The sequence below is a fragment of the Neoarius graeffei genome, chromosome 8 (assembly GCF_027579695.1).
Source record: "Neoarius graeffei isolate fNeoGra1 chromosome 8, fNeoGra1.pri, whole genome shotgun sequence".
NCBI classification, from domain to species: Eukaryota; Metazoa; Chordata; class Actinopteri; order Siluriformes; family Ariidae; genus Neoarius; species Neoarius graeffei.
This window is the reverse complement of record NC_083576.1, coordinates 66,217,938-66,235,216: the sequence shown is the minus strand read 5'-3', so window position 1 is coordinate 66,235,216 and position 17,279 is coordinate 66,217,938. Positions and strand designations below refer to the sequence as shown.

Here is a 17,279-nt window from a genome sequence, read left to right as displayed (position 1 = left end):
GTAGTGGAACTCATTGTATGGGCTCAGGAACACTTCAGAAAAACAGTTCATTATTGCATCCACAAATCCAAGTTAAAACTAGATATAAACAATATCCAGAAATACCGCCACCTTCTCTGGGCCTGAGCTCTTTTACGATGGACTGAGGCGAAGTGAAAAATTGTCCCAAGGTCTGATGAATCAAAAATAGAAATTCTTTTTAGAAATCATGGACCCCACGTCCTCCAGGCTAAAGACGAGAGGGACCATCCGGCTTGTTATTAGTGCACAGTTCAAAAGCCAGCATCTGTCATGGTATGGGGGTGCATTAGTGCACATGACATGGATAGCTTGTACATCTGGGAGGCATCATTAATGCTGAATGATATATACAAGTTTCAGAGCAATATGCTGCCATCCAGACAAAATTTTTTTCAGGGAAGGCCTTCCTTCTTTCAGCAAGGCAATGCCAAACCGCTTTCTGCACATATTAAAACTGCATGGCTCCACAGTAAAAGAGTCCAGATGCTAAACTGGCCTGCCTGCAGTCCAGACTTGTCTCCCATTTAAAACATTTGGCGCATTATGAAGCGCAAAATATGACAAAGGAGACCCCGAACTGTTGAGCAACTGAAATTGTATGAATGGGCAAGAATGGGACAACATTTCTCTTTCAAAACTACAGCAGTTGGTCTCCTCAGTTCCCAAACGTTTACAGAGCGTTGTTAAAAGTAGAGGTGATGCAACACAGTGGTAAACATGTCCCGTCCCAACTTTTTTGAAATGCGTTGCTGACATCAAATTCAAAATGAGCATATATTTTAAAAAAAACAGTAAAATTTATCATTCAACATTTGATATGTTGTCTTTGTACTACTGTCAATGAAATATAGGGTTTTCAAGATTTGCAAATTATCGCATTCTGTTTGTATTTATGTTTTACACAGCATCCCAACTTTTTTGGAATTGGGGTTGTATATTTACTCACTCCAGGCTACATCAGTGACATTAAACAGTTGTTTTGATACCTCTAATCTTCTAAAATCTTAAATGTGAAACCTAACTAAAAAAGAGAATGTATTTGGAATATTTCTGTTCTGAACAGTTGAAGACTCAGCTGAGGATGCAGGTCTTGGACTGGGAGGCCTGGGCTGCGCTTGCTGGAAGAGCACAGAGAAAAGATCATAGTTATGGTCACTACTTTTCAGTCAGTGTTAAGTGTCACATCTGCCATTTTTAATTTACTGTCTTTTTCTTAACCAAGACATTTTGAAAGAATCAGCACATATAAACATAATTCCCAGTTATGAATGGATTCTGTCAGTCTGATCATTTTGTAGCAGTAAATTCGGAAGGAGCCGTCGGTTGCATTGCTGGTTTACAGCTGCAGGCCTTCCTGTTAGAAATTGAACTCGGATTACTGTCTGTCTCAAGTTCATAACATATTTCAGTCAGGATTTAGTAAGTCTCATCATTCAACTGAAACAGCATTGGTTAAAGTGGTAAATGACCTACTACCGGCCTTCAACCAGGATCCTGGCCAACCAGCAGATTCGAACCCAGAACCTGCTTGCTGTGAGCCAACAATGCAAACCACTGCACCACGGTACCACTCCCTCGAGTACCTTTGTTTTCATTTTCAAATTTTAACTTGCATACAAACCAGTTTTAAATTTCTCACCCTGTTTGGCAGCTGCTGCTGCAGCTTCAGCCTCTTCCTTAGCCTTCTTGGCTTCCTCAATCTTTGCCAGTTTGGCCTCATGTATTTCTTTAAGAGCATTCCACTCCTTCCTGTTGTTCAGTAGCCTGTCCAGCATGGGTGTGATCTGCACATGGAAGCGAGAGAACTCCTGCAGGGAGATATGGATTAGTGTATAATACTACAGCATTTAGTCAAACCAACATGTGTGTGATGTGTGATTACCACAGACAAAAATATTTATGTTTTGATGTGCTCAGAAAAGAAGAGAAAACTTGTTTACTCTCAAGTCTGTAGGAAGACTAGGGGCAGTCAATGAAGATTTAAGCAAAAAAAAAAGAATTTTTGTGGGATGCCTTCATGAATTCTTTAGTTGAGCTCTAAACAATCTACTTTTTCAGTGAGAAGTCAATATAAACAATCCTGTATTTCTCCAATTCTCCATCATTACCAATCCACTGTACTCAGGCCACCACAGATTCTCTGCAACACTGTGTCAAAATCACCAGGCACCAGAAAAGCTTCTTTCTATATGCAATCATCCTTAGGAATCCTTAACTGCTTCACAAAGAACATGTGTTTTATGTTTAAGATGTGATAACATTTCTGTGCAATATTTATCTGTGCAATATTCTCCTCTAAGCAATATTCTTTTTTACTTTGTCAGCAAAATACGACTTTTATTGCAAATAGATTTGGGAAGACATTATCTCATTGTTAGAGGGTATCTGTTTTCATTTTGATACAATTATATAATGAAAGCATGCTGAAATTCATCCATTATCCATAGCCACTTATCCTGTACAGGGTCGCAGGCGAGCTGGAGCCTATCCCAGCTGATTATGGGCGAGAGGCAGGGTACACCCTGGACAAGTCACCAGGTCATCACAGGGCCGACACATAGACAGAAACAACCATTCACACTCACATTCACACCTACGGTCAATTTAGAGTCACCAGTTAACTTAACCTGGATGTCTTTGGACTGTGGGGGAAACCGGAGCACCTGGAGGAAACCCACGCGGACACGGGGAGAACATGCAAACTCCGCACAGAAAGGCCCTTGTCGGCTGCTGGGCTCAAACCCAGAACCTTCTTGCTGCGAGGCGACAGTGCTAACCACTACACTACCATGCCGCCCCATGCTGAAATTATCTGTAATTCCACATCTGATACAGATGCAGTAGTTTAAAACAAGCTTGAAGTTTTCCTTTATTGGTGGATAACAACCAGACATTTTAAGTGATAGTGCAGAAAGGCTTTGAAGAATTTATTTTGATTTTCAAATCTAGGAATCACGGCGGCACGGTGGTGTAGTGGTTAGCGCTGTCGCCTCACAGCAAGAAGGTCCTGGGTTCGAGCCCCGGGGCCGGCGAGGGCCTTTCTGTGCGGAGTTTGCATGTTCTCCCCGTGTCCGCGTGGGTTTCCTCCGGGTGCTCCGGTTTCCCCCACAGTCCAAAGACATGCAGGTTAGGTTAACTGGTGACTCTAAATTGACCGTAGGTGTGAATGAGAGTGTGAATGGTTGTCTGTGTCTATGTGTCAGCCCTGTGATGACCTGGCGACTTGTCCAGGGTGTACCCTGCCTTTCGCCCATAGTCAGCTGGGATAGGCTCCAGCTTGCCTGCGACCCTGTAGAAGGATAAAGCGGCTAGAGATAATGAGAATGAATGAGATCTAGGAATCACGTTTCAGCCTGTTTATATATATATATATATATATCTCATCTCATTATCTCTAGCCGCTTTATCCTTCTACAGGGTCGCAGGCAAGCTGGAGCCTATCTCAGCTGACTACGGGCGAAAGGCGGGGTACACCCTGGACAAGTCGCCTGGTCATCACAGGGCTGACACATAGACACAGACAACCATTCACACCTACGGTCAATTTAGAGTCACCAGTTAACCTAACCTGCATGTCTTTGGACTGTGGGGGAAACCGGAGCACCCGGAGGAAACCCACACGGACACAGGGAGAACATGCAAACTCCACACAGAAAGGCCCTCGCCGGCCACGGGGCTCAAACCTGGACCTTCTTGCTGTGAGGCGACAGCGCTAACCACTACACCACCGTGCCGCCCCTATATATATATATACACTACTGTTTGGGGTGACCCAGACAATTTTGTGTTTTCCATGAAAAGTCACACTTTTATTTACCACCATAAGTTGTGAAATGAATAGAAAATATAGTCAAGACATTTTTCTGGCCATTTTGAGCATTTAATCGACCCCACAAATGTGATGCTCCAGAAACTCGATCTGCTCAAAGGAAGGTCAGTTTTATAGCTTCTCTAAAGAGCTCAACTGTTTTCAGCTGTGCTAACATGATTGTACAAGGGTTTTCTAATCATCCATTAGCCTTCTGAGGCAATGAGCAAACACATTGTACCATTAGAACACTGGAGTGAGAGTTGCTGGAAATGGGCCTCTATACACCTATGGAGATATTGCACCAAAAACCAGACATTTGCAGCTAGAATAGTCATTTACCACATTAGCAATGTATAGAGTGGATTTCTGATTAGTTTAAAGTGATCTTCATTGAAAAGAACAGTGCTTTTCTTTCAAAAATAAGGAAATTTCAAAGTGACCCCAAACTTTTGAACGGTACTGTATATATATATATATATATATATATATATATATATATATAGAGAGAGAGAGAGAGAGAGAGAGAGGTGTTTTACTGGGAATTACGCCACTCGTATTTTCCATACAAACTACATCCGGGACATCGGGTGACATTTTTTCAACATCCTCACTCGTGAAGAAATCGATTAATTGTTTTAATACATTTGGATACTTTTTGTTTGTGAATGTGTCTGTATAATAAAAAGAAAATCACACGTCAGCTTGAAGATCTCATCTCATTATCTCTAGCCACTTTATCCTGTCCTGCAGGGTCGCAGGCAAGCTGGAGCCTATCCCAGCTGACTACAGGTGAAAGGCGGGGTACACCCTGGACAAGTCGCCAGGTCATCACAGGGCTGACACATAGACACAGACAACCATTCACACCTATGGTCAATTTAGAGTCACCAGTTAACCTAACCTGCATGTCTTTGGACTGTGGGGGAAACCGGAGCACCCGGAGGAAACCCATGTGGACACGGGGAGAACATGCAAACTCCACACAGAAAGGCCCTCACCGGCCCCAGGGCTCGAACCCGGACCTTCTTGCTGTGAGGTGACAGCGCTAACCACTACACCACCGTGCCACCCCCGGCTTGAAGATATGAAGTTTATCTTCTAGTGTTGAAAAACTCGCATTTTTCATACAAACTACATCATGGATCTGAGTGACATATTTCCCAGTATTTCGCTCCAATGATGTCACTCCTACTGTTTTCCTGCTAACTAGATGTGTGTTGTCAGAATGGCGAACCAGATCAAAATTAAAATTATTTTGGTTAACTTGCGGGGGGGGGGGGGGGGGGTTGTGGATGTATCGGCATAATACAGTATAAAGAATACCGTATTACACGTTGGCGCAAAGATATGAAGTTTATATATATTAAGTTGTCTGTTAGCAACATTACGGAAAAAGTTATGAACGGATTGCTCTGAAATTTTTTTCCAGAGGTGTGACTCGGCACAAGTAACAATCCATTAAATTTTGGCAGTGATCCGGATCACCTTCTGGATCCTGGATTTTTTTAAAGGATTCTTGGCAGAGGTCTGCGCTCTCTGAGTGCTTTTCTAGTTCTTTTTGGGTCTTATAATTCTAATTCTGATTTCATGCTGTCATTTGTAAAACATTCTATACATTGATATCATCATTGTATAATTTTGACTTGAAAAGAAAACCAATAAAAATAATTTGCAAAAAAAAAGAAAGTTTATGAAACGCCTAGAGTGATGAAAGCTGAGTTAGATTTCAGCACACTTTAAACTTGAGAGTGAGGAGAGATGCTGAACTTAGTTTGTCCCCAGCTAAATTGTCCGACTCATTAGCTCATTTATTTTTATCTGAGAAGTGCCCCCTTATAAATAATGCATTTCACATTCTCCCATTGCATTTTTACACTCTCTGTAATTGTTAGACCCATTTACTACATTACCATTCAGTAAAATGTAATCGACCTTTTTACTTAATTACAGTATTTTCTCTACAGGCACAAATCTAATGTCTAGAAAACCTGGAAGAGTTGATGGGTTATTTAAGTGTAAGTGAATGTTGGCACATCAAAATGGAATGGAAGACCTCACCTTGTACACAAAGGAGCAGACGAAATCGATGAAACCGCACTGCAGTTTGGGTAGTTCATCTGCTTTGTTTCTGTCCATCATGGGCTAGAAGGTAAACAGAACTTAGCGTTGAGATATCGTGAAACAAAACATTTTTAAACCATTTGAAATGTTGCACTTAAAGCAAGTTAGTTGCCAATTGAAAGAACAGGATATCAAAGGATCTGGAGGCAGTGTGGTGTAAAATAGGCAAGTTAGGGAATAGTGCAGCTGGCTGGGCCACTTCGACCGCTCTTTATTACTCACTGCACCACATAATAGGCAGTACATCATGATGTGCCTTATGGGCAATCTCTTTCTTTTTCTACTCTCTGTCTCTGCCACCATGGCCTTCTCCCCCTCTTCCTCCTCTCTGTGTGTCATCATTTTGGTGAATGTCTCACAATAGGTTGTTGTTCAAGCACAGTCCTCTCCAGGTCACCCTGCTCCCAGAACTCTGCCGCCACAGACAGTGCCACCTGCAGGAACGCATATACACATCAGTTTAAACATCCCAGGATGTGGTCTGAAGCGTGACTTTAAAAAAAAAACCCAACAGGCCATTCTGTAGCTGGGAAGTTATTTAATTAGAGGGGATTCCCTAGCAAATAATGTGCATGAAGTTGCACAGATTCTGCTCGCACACACCCCTTCAGCATCTGACATGTCATCCTCACAGTCCCCCCCCCCCAACACACACATATACATACATCTCATGGTTCATTAACACACTGAACTCAGGGACCACACATCTCACTTTACCTTGCCCATTTGCACTATTCCGCACTACCTCACCTTAACAGCTGCTAGTTTGTTTATACTGCTTATTTCATGTTTCATGTTTACCTGCTATACCTCAAGTGCCCTTGACTGTTTGGTTATTGTACCAATTTGTGTGTGTGTGTGTGTGTGTGTGTGTGTGTGTGTGTGTGTGTGTGTGTGAGTGAGAGAGTGTTTAGTCTAGTTGATATCTAGAGTGTTTATACTGTTTATATTGTCTATTTGAGTGTTTAGTCTGTCTTGTTCTTATCTAGTGTTTATACTGTTTATTTATTGTTTATATTGTTTGAGTGTTTAGTCTGTCTAGTTCCTATCTAGAGTGTTTATACTGTTTGTCTGAGTGTTTAGTCTATGTCTAGTTCCTATCTAGTGTTTATACTGTTTATATTGTTTGGTTTTTTTCAATTATTCTATTTTTATTTATTGCATTGCCTGTTTGCACCGTGGGTCAGAGAGGACTGATATTTCATCTGTGCTGTATGTCGAGCATGTATAGCATATTTGACAATAAAGTTGACTTGACTTGACTTATTTGACGCAGTCAGGCAGACAGAGGAAGTCTGTGTGCGCATGCGCAGGTTTACCTGATTCTTCTTCTTTTGGATTTTACGTCAGCTGGCATCCACAGTGTTGCATTACTGCCATCTACAGGTTCACTTTGACCGTGCACTGATAGTTACATCATTTTGTCGCGAAACAAACAGTTGATCACACCGAAGTTCTCGCTAACCGACGATATTTATTAGTTTGGCCCTGCATTTCCTTTCTTTTGCAACATAACATCTTTTCTTCTCACTTTCCATTACTGTAGTCGGTCTTTCATGTTTCTTTCGCGTCCTCCATTTTCCTCTCCTGTTTCAAATTTGTATCCCACAATGCCTTGCGCGAACAGGGAAAGCCCACCATGTGATGCATGATGTAGTATCTTGAATTGGGTCATGGAGAAGCAAGAAAAAATAGCGGAAAATTTAGGGCCACGTGGCCCTAAATTCATTAATTGTTCTATTTAAAAAACCTAATAAAATTGGAAGTCTATTGCCGCTTTTCCACTACAAACGCGGCTGAGCCGTGCCGTGCTGAGTCGAGCTGAGTCGAGCTGAGCGGGGCTGTTGGAGTTGCATTTCGACTACAACCGCACTGAACCGTGCTGGCTGGAAGTGGGTGGACACATTGGGTGGAGTTAGCGAAAGTGGGTGGACGTCATGTGATGTCGTTAAGCAGCGCAAACAGTGACATCAGTGAGCTTTTAAGTGGTAGTCTCACGACCCGAATAGTAAACAATAAACATGGAGGACATGGAGTCGTTAGTGTTGCTGGTCTTGGTGCTGTGGCTTGTTGTCACCGACAACGCCAACAGATACTGGCAAGAGCGTATAGATGAGGCGAGGCGCATAAGGCTTCATAATTCTCGTAATTCGTAATTCTTCTTCTTCCGGGTTTACGGTGTTTACAGATCCCAGCGTGCTCGCGGGGCATGTGTGGGCATGTGAGGACACTCCTCCTCACCAATCAGTGCACAGGGGAGTGTCTGCTCACGCCCCCAGCCTCACTCGGCACGGTTTGGCTCGCTTCAGCCCCACTCCAAAACGGTGCGAGTTTTAGGGGCTAAGCAGGGCTGAAGCGAGCCGAGTCATGCTGTTTTTTGGTAGTCGAAACGCGAGCCGTATCGGGCTGAAGTGAGCTGAAAAAGGGTAGTGGAAAAGGGCCATATGATTCGAATTCAGTAGCCTTTGGTCCACTAAACAAAAATAACTGGATGTCAGGGAAAATTCTTTTTATGACCTAAACTTGAAAAATCTGAAAGGCGGTCTAGCTTTAAAGGGGCCAGCTCACCCTTCCCAGAATCCTCTACACCAAGTAGCGAGTCACCATTTTCGATGCCATCATTATTCCAAAAACAATCTGCAACAATCCGTAACAATATGGCAACATCCTCGGCCATATAGCTTAAATTGTAATGTGAAATGTAAACTATTTAGTTAAAGTATCTACAGAATATTTTGAATAATTTTGTCTGATCCATTATGTTTTTGTATGGTTATTCCATTGTAATGGACCCCATTCGTCCTTGTCCATCTCATAGGTGACCACGAAGGAAAGAAAAGATAAGACATATTTTGTTTGCTTCCATGTATGACATAGATAAAGAAATAGTTCGAAATGGGTTTCATAACATTGATTTTTTTAGAGGTTTTGTTGCACAGAGAACTAGCAGAGTAGCAGTCACGTGCTTTCAAAACAAAAGAAATGAACCGGATTCTGGAAAGGGTGAGCCGGCCCCTTTAATGTAATTAATCATAACTGTTAGAGACGTGCTTAGACTGAATTCCAGGCTTTAGCCTTTGTGGCTTTAAGAGCTCTGCTGCATTAGGCAGAAGGTTTATTGATACTTATTTGATGTTGATGCTAAATGAGGTGATTACTAAGCAATGATTAGATTTCCTGTGTGTGTGTGTGTGTGTGTGTGTGTGTGTGTGTGTGTGTGTGTGTGTGTGTGTGTTCCATTCATTTTTTTTTCTGCACTATGCAAACAAATGCACATAGATTACACTCCAGTGGAATATTGGCTAAGGCAGGACATGGAAATACATTTTCTGATTGTAATCTTTTATGTCTGTAGCATCAATACAATTAGATTAGCAGTAAACTGATATTTTGATATTAGTATGTTTGTTCAATGAAGCTTCTGAATATATCTTTTACATTTATATGTGAAATAACTACAAGGAAGCATTGTATTTACACTCGGGGGGAATCCATCAATTACAGTATTCACAAGTATTTGATGTAAGCTGTTATTCTTGGAAGTGCACAAACTGCAAACTGGACAGAGAGATCTGCACATAACTGTTAAAAAAATTAAAAAGAAAAAAAATCCCACTCCTGTGTGCTTCCAAAAGAATTCTGACCTATTTTCTGCCAGCTTCCGGAAGAATTCTGACCAATCCTGCTAGCTTCCAAAGATGTTATCTCCAATCCTGTCTATTTCTGAAGGAATTCTGACAAATCCTACCTTCTCTTCAGGGAATTCTGACCAATCGTGCCAAATCCTGGACCAGTTTGGGCCAATCTTGCAAAATCTCGACGCAGTTGAGTAATCCTGGCTGCTAACAAATAAATTCTGGCCAAGCCTGCTTGATCACAAAGGAATTGATCAATCCTGCCAGCTTTTGAAGGAATTCTGAGCACTCCTACCAGCTAACGAACACATTCTCACCAATCCTTCCTGCTCCCAAAGAAACACTGGCCAATCCTGTCTGCTCCTGAAGGAATTATGACCAATCCTTACAGCTCCCAAAGAAATTCTGACTAATCCTGCCTATTCCCAAGGAATTCATGTCCAATCGTGTCCACTCCAATAGAAAGTTTGATCTTTGTTATATCTGTTTGCATCTCTTAGTTGGTTTGGTTTCCATCCGCTGGCGCTGTCTGACATTTTATTTTGGCGGCACGGTGGTGTAGTGGTTAGCATTGTCGCCTCACAGCAAGAAGGTTCTGGGTTCGAGCCCAGTAGCCGACGGGGGCCTTTCTGTGTGAAGTTTGCATGTTCTCCCCATGTTTGCATGAGTTTGCTCCAGTTTCCCCCACAGTTCAAAGACATGTGGTTAGGTTAACATGGGACAGCCATGGCCTGAGGTTGGGCTGAAGTGCCCTTGAGCAAGGCACCTAACCACAAACTGCTCCCTGGGCGCTGTAGCATAGCTGCCCACTGCTCTGGGTATATATGCGTGCTCATTGCTCACTTGTGTGTGTTCACTGCTTCAGATGGGTTAAATGCAGAGGACGAATTTCGCTGTGTGCTTAAATCTGTGCTTGAGTGTATGTGTGACAAATAAAGGCTTCTTGGCTTGGCTTCTATCAATAGCAACAAATATGTAATTTAATCCACTACTACACTAATGGCTGCCACACTTTTTTTTTTTGTCTCATAAGCTTCATGAAAGTAAAAAACACCTGCTCCTATTTCTTTTTTGAGGGGTCCCAAGAGACTTCAGTCCTGATAAACACCTCTAATGTGATGCAGTTAATCAGCTCAACGGGACAGAAGTAACTTGATCATAAACAAACTAATTTGCTAGTGATCACACAAATTAACTAAAACATTATGGTCAGTCATTATTTTTTACCATCTGTTTTTCCACAGCTTAGGTACCTACTTTAGCCTGTCATATGTAATCATCAGCAAGGCTGCAGACACGTAAATGCATATAATAATAGAGTATAAACAATTTATCACATTACCATATGAAAAGCACCTGAATCAATCAGCCGCAGCCTTTTCATGCAGGAGCTGTTGAATCTGGCCTGCTGAGCGAAAATGCATTATGCTGAAGTAATGCCTTACCTTGCTCTGGATCTCCCAGGGCTTGGCAATAGCAGACAAATCACAGGCAGTCATCATCATTGCCCTGCCATGGAAAATCATCAACATCATGCTGTGACTCTGGGAATGAACATATATGGGCCCATATCGTAGTCAGAAATGGAGAAAGCAATGGTGTATTTCTCCTTCTGTGAGTTAGTCAACTATCACTGCTGCAGGGTTATACTGTAGCAACACTGTTGGACATTTCTTACATGACAATTTCTTTCCTGGTTGTCTCCAGCTTCATGTAATTAGTCCAGTCAGTCCAGTTCTCATAGGTTTTGGATTGATCCACAATTTTTTGAAACATTGTCCTTTTCCTGCAAGCAATACAACAATTATGTGAATGTCATTTACAGTAACACACTACTGATAGCTGAGTGTTCCACCAGTTTCCATGGTGAACAAGCCAGTATTCATGTACCATATTCACGCTATAATGTGTAATATCCTTACTTGAAATACAAAGCCAAGTCTGTGGCAATAATAGCTACATCCATCAAATGGATGACAATGTCATGCTGCCGTCGATTAAGATTCTGGTAGATATTCAAAGCCTGAAAACATGAATAGACAATGTATAGAACATGCAGGTGTTTGTTTGTTTGTTTGTTTGTTTGTTTGTTTGTTTGTTTGTTTGTTTCTGTCAGATCCTAGCAATCAGGTTCTTTTGAATTTGCTTTGTATGCAAAGACCAGCTGTAATTCATATTAAAATATTATGAGATGCTTTGATAGATTTGGGAAGCACATCAAGTCTTAGGCTCACTTCATCTCGCAACAGGGTTTTACCAAACTCCAGATGGTGCCTCTCGAGAATGGAAGAACCATGCAGCTTTGCTAGTGGATTCCCAGATCTGAGAAAATAATTCCAGAAAGGAGATATAAAACATGATAAATTAATGTCACACAAATTAGAAGCAACAGATTATAGATAAATGTCATCATCAAAGGTAGCTGTAACATCATTGCATTGTTTATGTCAGTAACTGTCAGTTATGGTATGCAACTCATACTTCATTTGGTAGAGGTTGTTTGTCCCACGGTGATCGATATCGTGGCATAAGCCGGCTGTGACCATGGCCATGGCCTCCAAGTCTGTGAAGTAGCGCTTCAGGTCACCCGTCTGAGAGAAATATTTAGAACATTAAAGAGGCCGACGCACCCTTTCCCAAACTTTTTCTTCATCTACATGTCATTCGTGGAAGTTTTGAAAAGAATATTCTTGATATTTTCTTTCCTTCATGGCCACCTGAAAGACTGAAAAAAGCTGAGGTTGATTCTGGTCCATTACAACAGAATAACCATACTAAAACAGAATGGATTGAGTGAAAGTACTTAAAATATTACTACTTTGACAAAATATCTTCAATTTCACATTACGATTTCGGATCTGTGGCTTAGGACGTCATCGTATTGTTGTGGATTGTTTTTCAAACAGTGGAATATTGATGGATGTGGAAATGGTGACTCACTACTTGGCACAGAGGCTTTTGGGAAGGGTGAGTTGACCCATTTAAGTTTATGTGCTGTTGATCATTTTTGATTTTGAACAAACAAAATAGTGCAAAATGTAAAAATGCCAAATATGTGGAAATAGACACAATTCCAGTGCTTGAGGAAAAACAATATGCAAATATAGCTGCAAGTGGCGATGAAGGGCCCGAGCACCTCCGGTATACCAAATCTAGAATGACTCCAACAAACTGCCTAGGAGAAGAACGTCAAAATGTAACATGTCAAAACACACAAAAACAAAAATAACTCACTTCCTGTTGAGTATGGCTAATACAATGTATATTGCAATTTTGTTCGTCTTGGGGCACCCCACACACCTACCAAATTTGGCACGGATAGGTGAAACTATATACCAGGCAAAAGTCTCAGTGACATGTGGGGGTGCTGTGGAGTCCCCCGAACACACCTGGGGCCAAGCCTCTATCCTCGAGTAGCGGTGGCCAGGACTGATGTGTGTACAAAATTTCATGAGTTTTCGCCCATGGGAACCACCTCAAAAATGGCCAAGTCTTGAAGGAAAATAATAATAATAAGTAGAAGTGGAAAGAAGAATAATAAGAATCCTTAGGAAAACAATAGGGCCTTGCACCTCAGTTCAGTGCCCTCTGGTGGACACCAGAGGCCGCGCACCTCCAATGCTCAGGCCCTCACTGCATTTTTGCAGTTATGAATTTGATATTTACAATATTAGTTTACAATTATGAATAAAAGTAAAAAGTTTAACATACTTATTGCACCTTTTACATCCTGGTCAAAAAAGTACCTAATATAAAATGTAATATAAAATGTTCATTTGTGTTTCATTATTTAAAATGGTGTGCCAAGTAGGTACCAAGTATCCAGTAAGTTTCTTATTGGAGAACAACTTCTTCTTCTTCTTCTTTAGGATGCTCCTGTTAGGGGTAGCCACCTCTGGGTCGCCACCAAGGGGTCATTAGGGGTCCTGTTAGGGGTTCTTCTTATTGGAGAACTCATTGTCAGTATAACTCTGCTTTTAGTGAAAATGTAAAATTTGTTGTTTTGATCTGAACTTATAATAAAGGGTTAAAGGACATCTCTGCAGAGCTGCATGAAGAGACTCAATGTCTGTACTGGACTCCAGAGAGCTCATTACATTCAGTGATACCTGGGAGTGGTGTTCATTAAGGACCGGACTCTCACCTGCACCAAAATTCCACCCTGTGTGTCATATGACTCAATGACTGTTTACTGATGAGGCAGCATGATGCCTCATTATCTTGCTTCTAGAGCTCCTTTTTGAAGAATACATACTGGAGGAGGGCCCTATACCTGCATATATTGCCAGCAAGCTTAAAAAGGTAACGACATGTTTTGAAGGAATCTGTCAAATGCCCAAGCAATAGAGGTCATTTGTTTGTTTCTAGGGAGACACATTAAAATCTATTCATAGATTCAATTGTTGGTTTATTATTTGCTGAATGTATCTAATGCTTGTTGCTAACACAGCTGTACTTTACCATGAGAAGTGTGAACATGGTCTGGCCCACATTGAAGCCGTGTCTCCAGTTGTGGTAGGTAATCCTTCTATAGCCTTTACTGACTGAGTACACGAATCTCACCAGCACCTGGAAACATATGAGCACTTTGCTTATGTTCTTAATCAAGCAGTGTGAGTTATGAAATATTTACAGAAGTGTAACTAAGTGGTGCAACAGAAAAATGTTCAGGAGATTATGAGTTTGAATCCCAAAGATGCCACAGCCATCGATGGCTAGGAGTCCGGTTCAGTAAATTTGGGAATATGGGAGGGGGTGGGATGGCATTGCCATCTGCCCTGTCAATCAGCACAACATTAGCCAACTGCGGGCATCTTGGGAGACCAAATTTGGTCTCTAAAATGTGGTTTTAAAAAAAATGACCAGGAGGTAGAGTTTCTAACCTGGTTTTCTTCCTACCCATGAGGTAGAGCTTCTCTATTACACGACAGCTACCAATCTTAGAGTGTGGGAGTTAACACATAGTACATCCTCCAAAATATGAAGCCATTCACTGCATCTTTTCACACTGCTACGAAAACACTTGGAGAAGAGCACCAACAGCAACACCAATATTCTGAATACATGGGCTAATAGGTGCCAATGGTTGACTAGTGAAGAAACAAAGTCACGTAGAGAGCAGAGACAATTATCTTGTCTTGGACCCCTTGATTACCATAATCTGAGATATCGATTGGCTTATTGTTAGTGCTAACTCACCTCACGAGGTATATGAAACTTGTCCACCACTCCCAGCTCATAGTACATTGAAATACCACACAGAACCAGGTCCAGCTCAGAAAACTCAAAGTCACAGAAATGAAATTCAAAGATCTCTGATTCAGCTGGGTCTATTAGAGCCTCTGCCTACAAGACAGATAAAAATGAAACTTCAAGATATAGCTAAGGAGTCATCAAGTATTTAAATATTTCCTTTCATTCACGCCTTTTTTTTTTTTACCAGAATGTCTTCCAGTTCATCTTCCTCACATTCATCTGGTTCTTTCCCATACACCTCACGTGTATTCTAACACAAAATACCCAATAATATTATCATTATTTTAACAACATCCTAGGGAAGATAATAGTCCTTTTGCATGTTACATGTTCCCTAGTTCCATGTAATACTAATTTTACTGTACAACATTGGAACAGTTATTTAAAAAAAGGTCTGGGTAATGTATTGTTTTTATCAGGATACAACATTTCTTATAATGTTTAACTGACGATGATATGAAACTCACCAAGATGTTCTGGATCTCATCCTTTCTGCACTTGACATGGTAAAGCACCATGTCCTGAAAGATGTCCTTGCGGTTTTCTAGCTTGTTCATTTTATCATAAGTGTCTGTGTTGAGCACTGACCAGCCCAGGAACTGAGTTAGCGACTGATATAAAACAGAACAAGAACTGGAATTAAAATAAACTTCACGGTCATTGGAATTCAACCAGTTTATTCTCACTAATCCTTGGTTCAATCAGTGAGAGCACACTGACTTAAAATAATAATAATAATGGGCGGCACGGTGGTGTAGTGGTTAGCGCTGTCGCCTCACAGCAAGAAGGTCCTGGGTTCGAGCCCCGGGGCCGGCGAGGGCCTTTCTGTGTGGAGTTTGCATGTTCTCCCCGTGTCCGTGTGGGTTTCCTCCGGGTGCTCCGGTTTCCCCCACAGTCCAAAGACATGCAGGTTAGGTTAACTGGTGACTCTAAATTGACCGTAGGTGTGAATGTGAGTGTGAATGGTTGTCTGTGTCTATGTGTCAGCCCTGTGATGACCTGGCGACTTGTCCAGGGTGTACCCCGCCTTTCGCCCGTAGTCAGCTGGGATAGGCTCCAGCTTACCTGCGACCCTGTAGAACAGGATAAAGCAGCTAGAGATAAGGAGATGAGATGAGAATAATAATAATAATAATTTGGATGTCTTCACAGCTTCTGGGTGAAGAGATAAATATATAAAACAATAATGCAAAGACTGCTGTGTGAAAATACAAGAGTGGCTCAGTCTAAATCCTCAAGTACCTCCATTAGTGTTTCGTCCATGTCATCAAATGGTTTTCCATCTTTCCTGTTATAGAATGTCGCCACGCCAACTATTTCCTCTTTCTTGTTCACGATAGGTAAAGACAAGACATTCTTTACAGTCCAGCCTGATTCATCCAAAGGCTCTTTCTTATAATAACAACAGCAACAAAATTTCAATTCAGAGCACATTTCAATTAATACAGTTCACTTTTTCAACAAGCGAAACACAGTAGAAATAATACATTCAGTGAATTTACTTGAAAATTGAAGAAGTCATCCTGGGCAGCATTCATGATGTTACAGATCTGGAGGAAAGTCAGAGACCATCAACATCTTGAGATTCATGAATATTAATAAGGTTCAATTCATTAGTTGATGTTTCTATAGTATTCAATCATTACATTCAGATCCTGCCTTTCTGCTTATGAATGGCATGATTGTTTTGGTAGTCAGAGGACTCTTACCAGGCCATTTTCAGCCACGTAGGTGGGCAGTCCACTGACCAGAGCCCAGTGATCAGCAGGGGGGTTCCTACATGACAGAGTAAACACAGTAGAGTTGCAAAAATAGTAAATGGCAATATGCAGTATGGATATATGTTTGTACTTCAGCGTTTCCCCTACCATTGTATGGGGGGGGGGGGGGGGCAATGGGACCCCCTGCCCCCTGCCCCCCCCAAAAGTCCCCTGCCACACACACATTTTAAGGTCAGAAAGAAAAAAAAAACAGGTTCTACAAACAGTGCATTTCTATTGTAAAAATTGTTCTAATTATTGCTCTAAAATAAATGTGAAGACTTACAGTTGTGGTCAGAAGTTTACATACAGTGACATGAATGTCATGGCAATATTTGGGCTTTCAGTAATTTCTCTAAATGGTTCTTTTTCTGTGGCAGAATGTACAGCATACATCTTTAATTAAAAAAACACTAGAATTTGGTGCGCAAGTTTTACTTTTCTTTGGGTTTTCTGAAATCAACACAGGGTCAAAATTATACATAAAGGGTCAAAAATGTACATACAACACACCTAATATTTGGGTAAAATGTCTCTTCGCAAGATTCACCTTGACCAAACATTTTAGTTTACCATGAACAAGCTTCTGGCAGAATTCTGGTTGGATATTTCATGACTCTTCATGGTAGAATTGGTAGAGTTCAATTAAATTTGTTTTTTTTTCTTGACATGGAC

The 17,279-nt window shown here is 41.3% G+C and overlaps 1 protein-coding gene across 1 annotated transcript in view; it reads right to left on the bottom strand.

Moving 5' to 3' along the window:
* Positions 1-1,007: 1,007 nt before the first annotated feature.
* pde6a (phosphodiesterase 6A, cGMP-specific, rod, alpha) overlaps positions 1,008-17,279 on the bottom strand; it is a 29,851-nt gene continuing 13,579 nt past the window's right edge. The window contains exons 7-22 of the mRNA XM_060926998.1: positions 16,554-16,620; positions 16,347-16,394; positions 16,087-16,236; positions 15,312-15,455; positions 15,029-15,094; positions 14,788-14,934; positions 14,050-14,157; positions 12,070-12,179; positions 11,823-11,910; positions 11,511-11,611; positions 11,267-11,374; positions 11,034-11,097; positions 6,313-6,387; positions 5,891-5,974; positions 1,661-1,829; positions 1,008-1,139 (exon numbers count right to left, since the gene is read on the bottom strand). Of these exons, the coding sequence (XP_060782981.1) occupies positions 1,093-1,139; positions 1,661-1,829; positions 5,891-5,974; positions 6,313-6,387; positions 11,034-11,097; positions 11,267-11,374; positions 11,511-11,611; positions 11,823-11,910; positions 12,070-12,179; positions 14,050-14,157; positions 14,788-14,934; positions 15,029-15,094; positions 15,312-15,455; positions 16,087-16,236; positions 16,347-16,394; positions 16,554-16,620 (1,576 nt within the window). The 3' untranslated portion in view covers positions 1,008-1,092. The remainder of the gene's footprint in view (positions 1,140-1,660; positions 1,830-5,890; positions 5,975-6,312; positions 6,388-11,033; positions 11,098-11,266; positions 11,375-11,510; positions 11,612-11,822; positions 11,911-12,069; positions 12,180-14,049; positions 14,158-14,787; positions 14,935-15,028; positions 15,095-15,311; positions 15,456-16,086; positions 16,237-16,346; positions 16,395-16,553; positions 16,621-17,279) is intronic.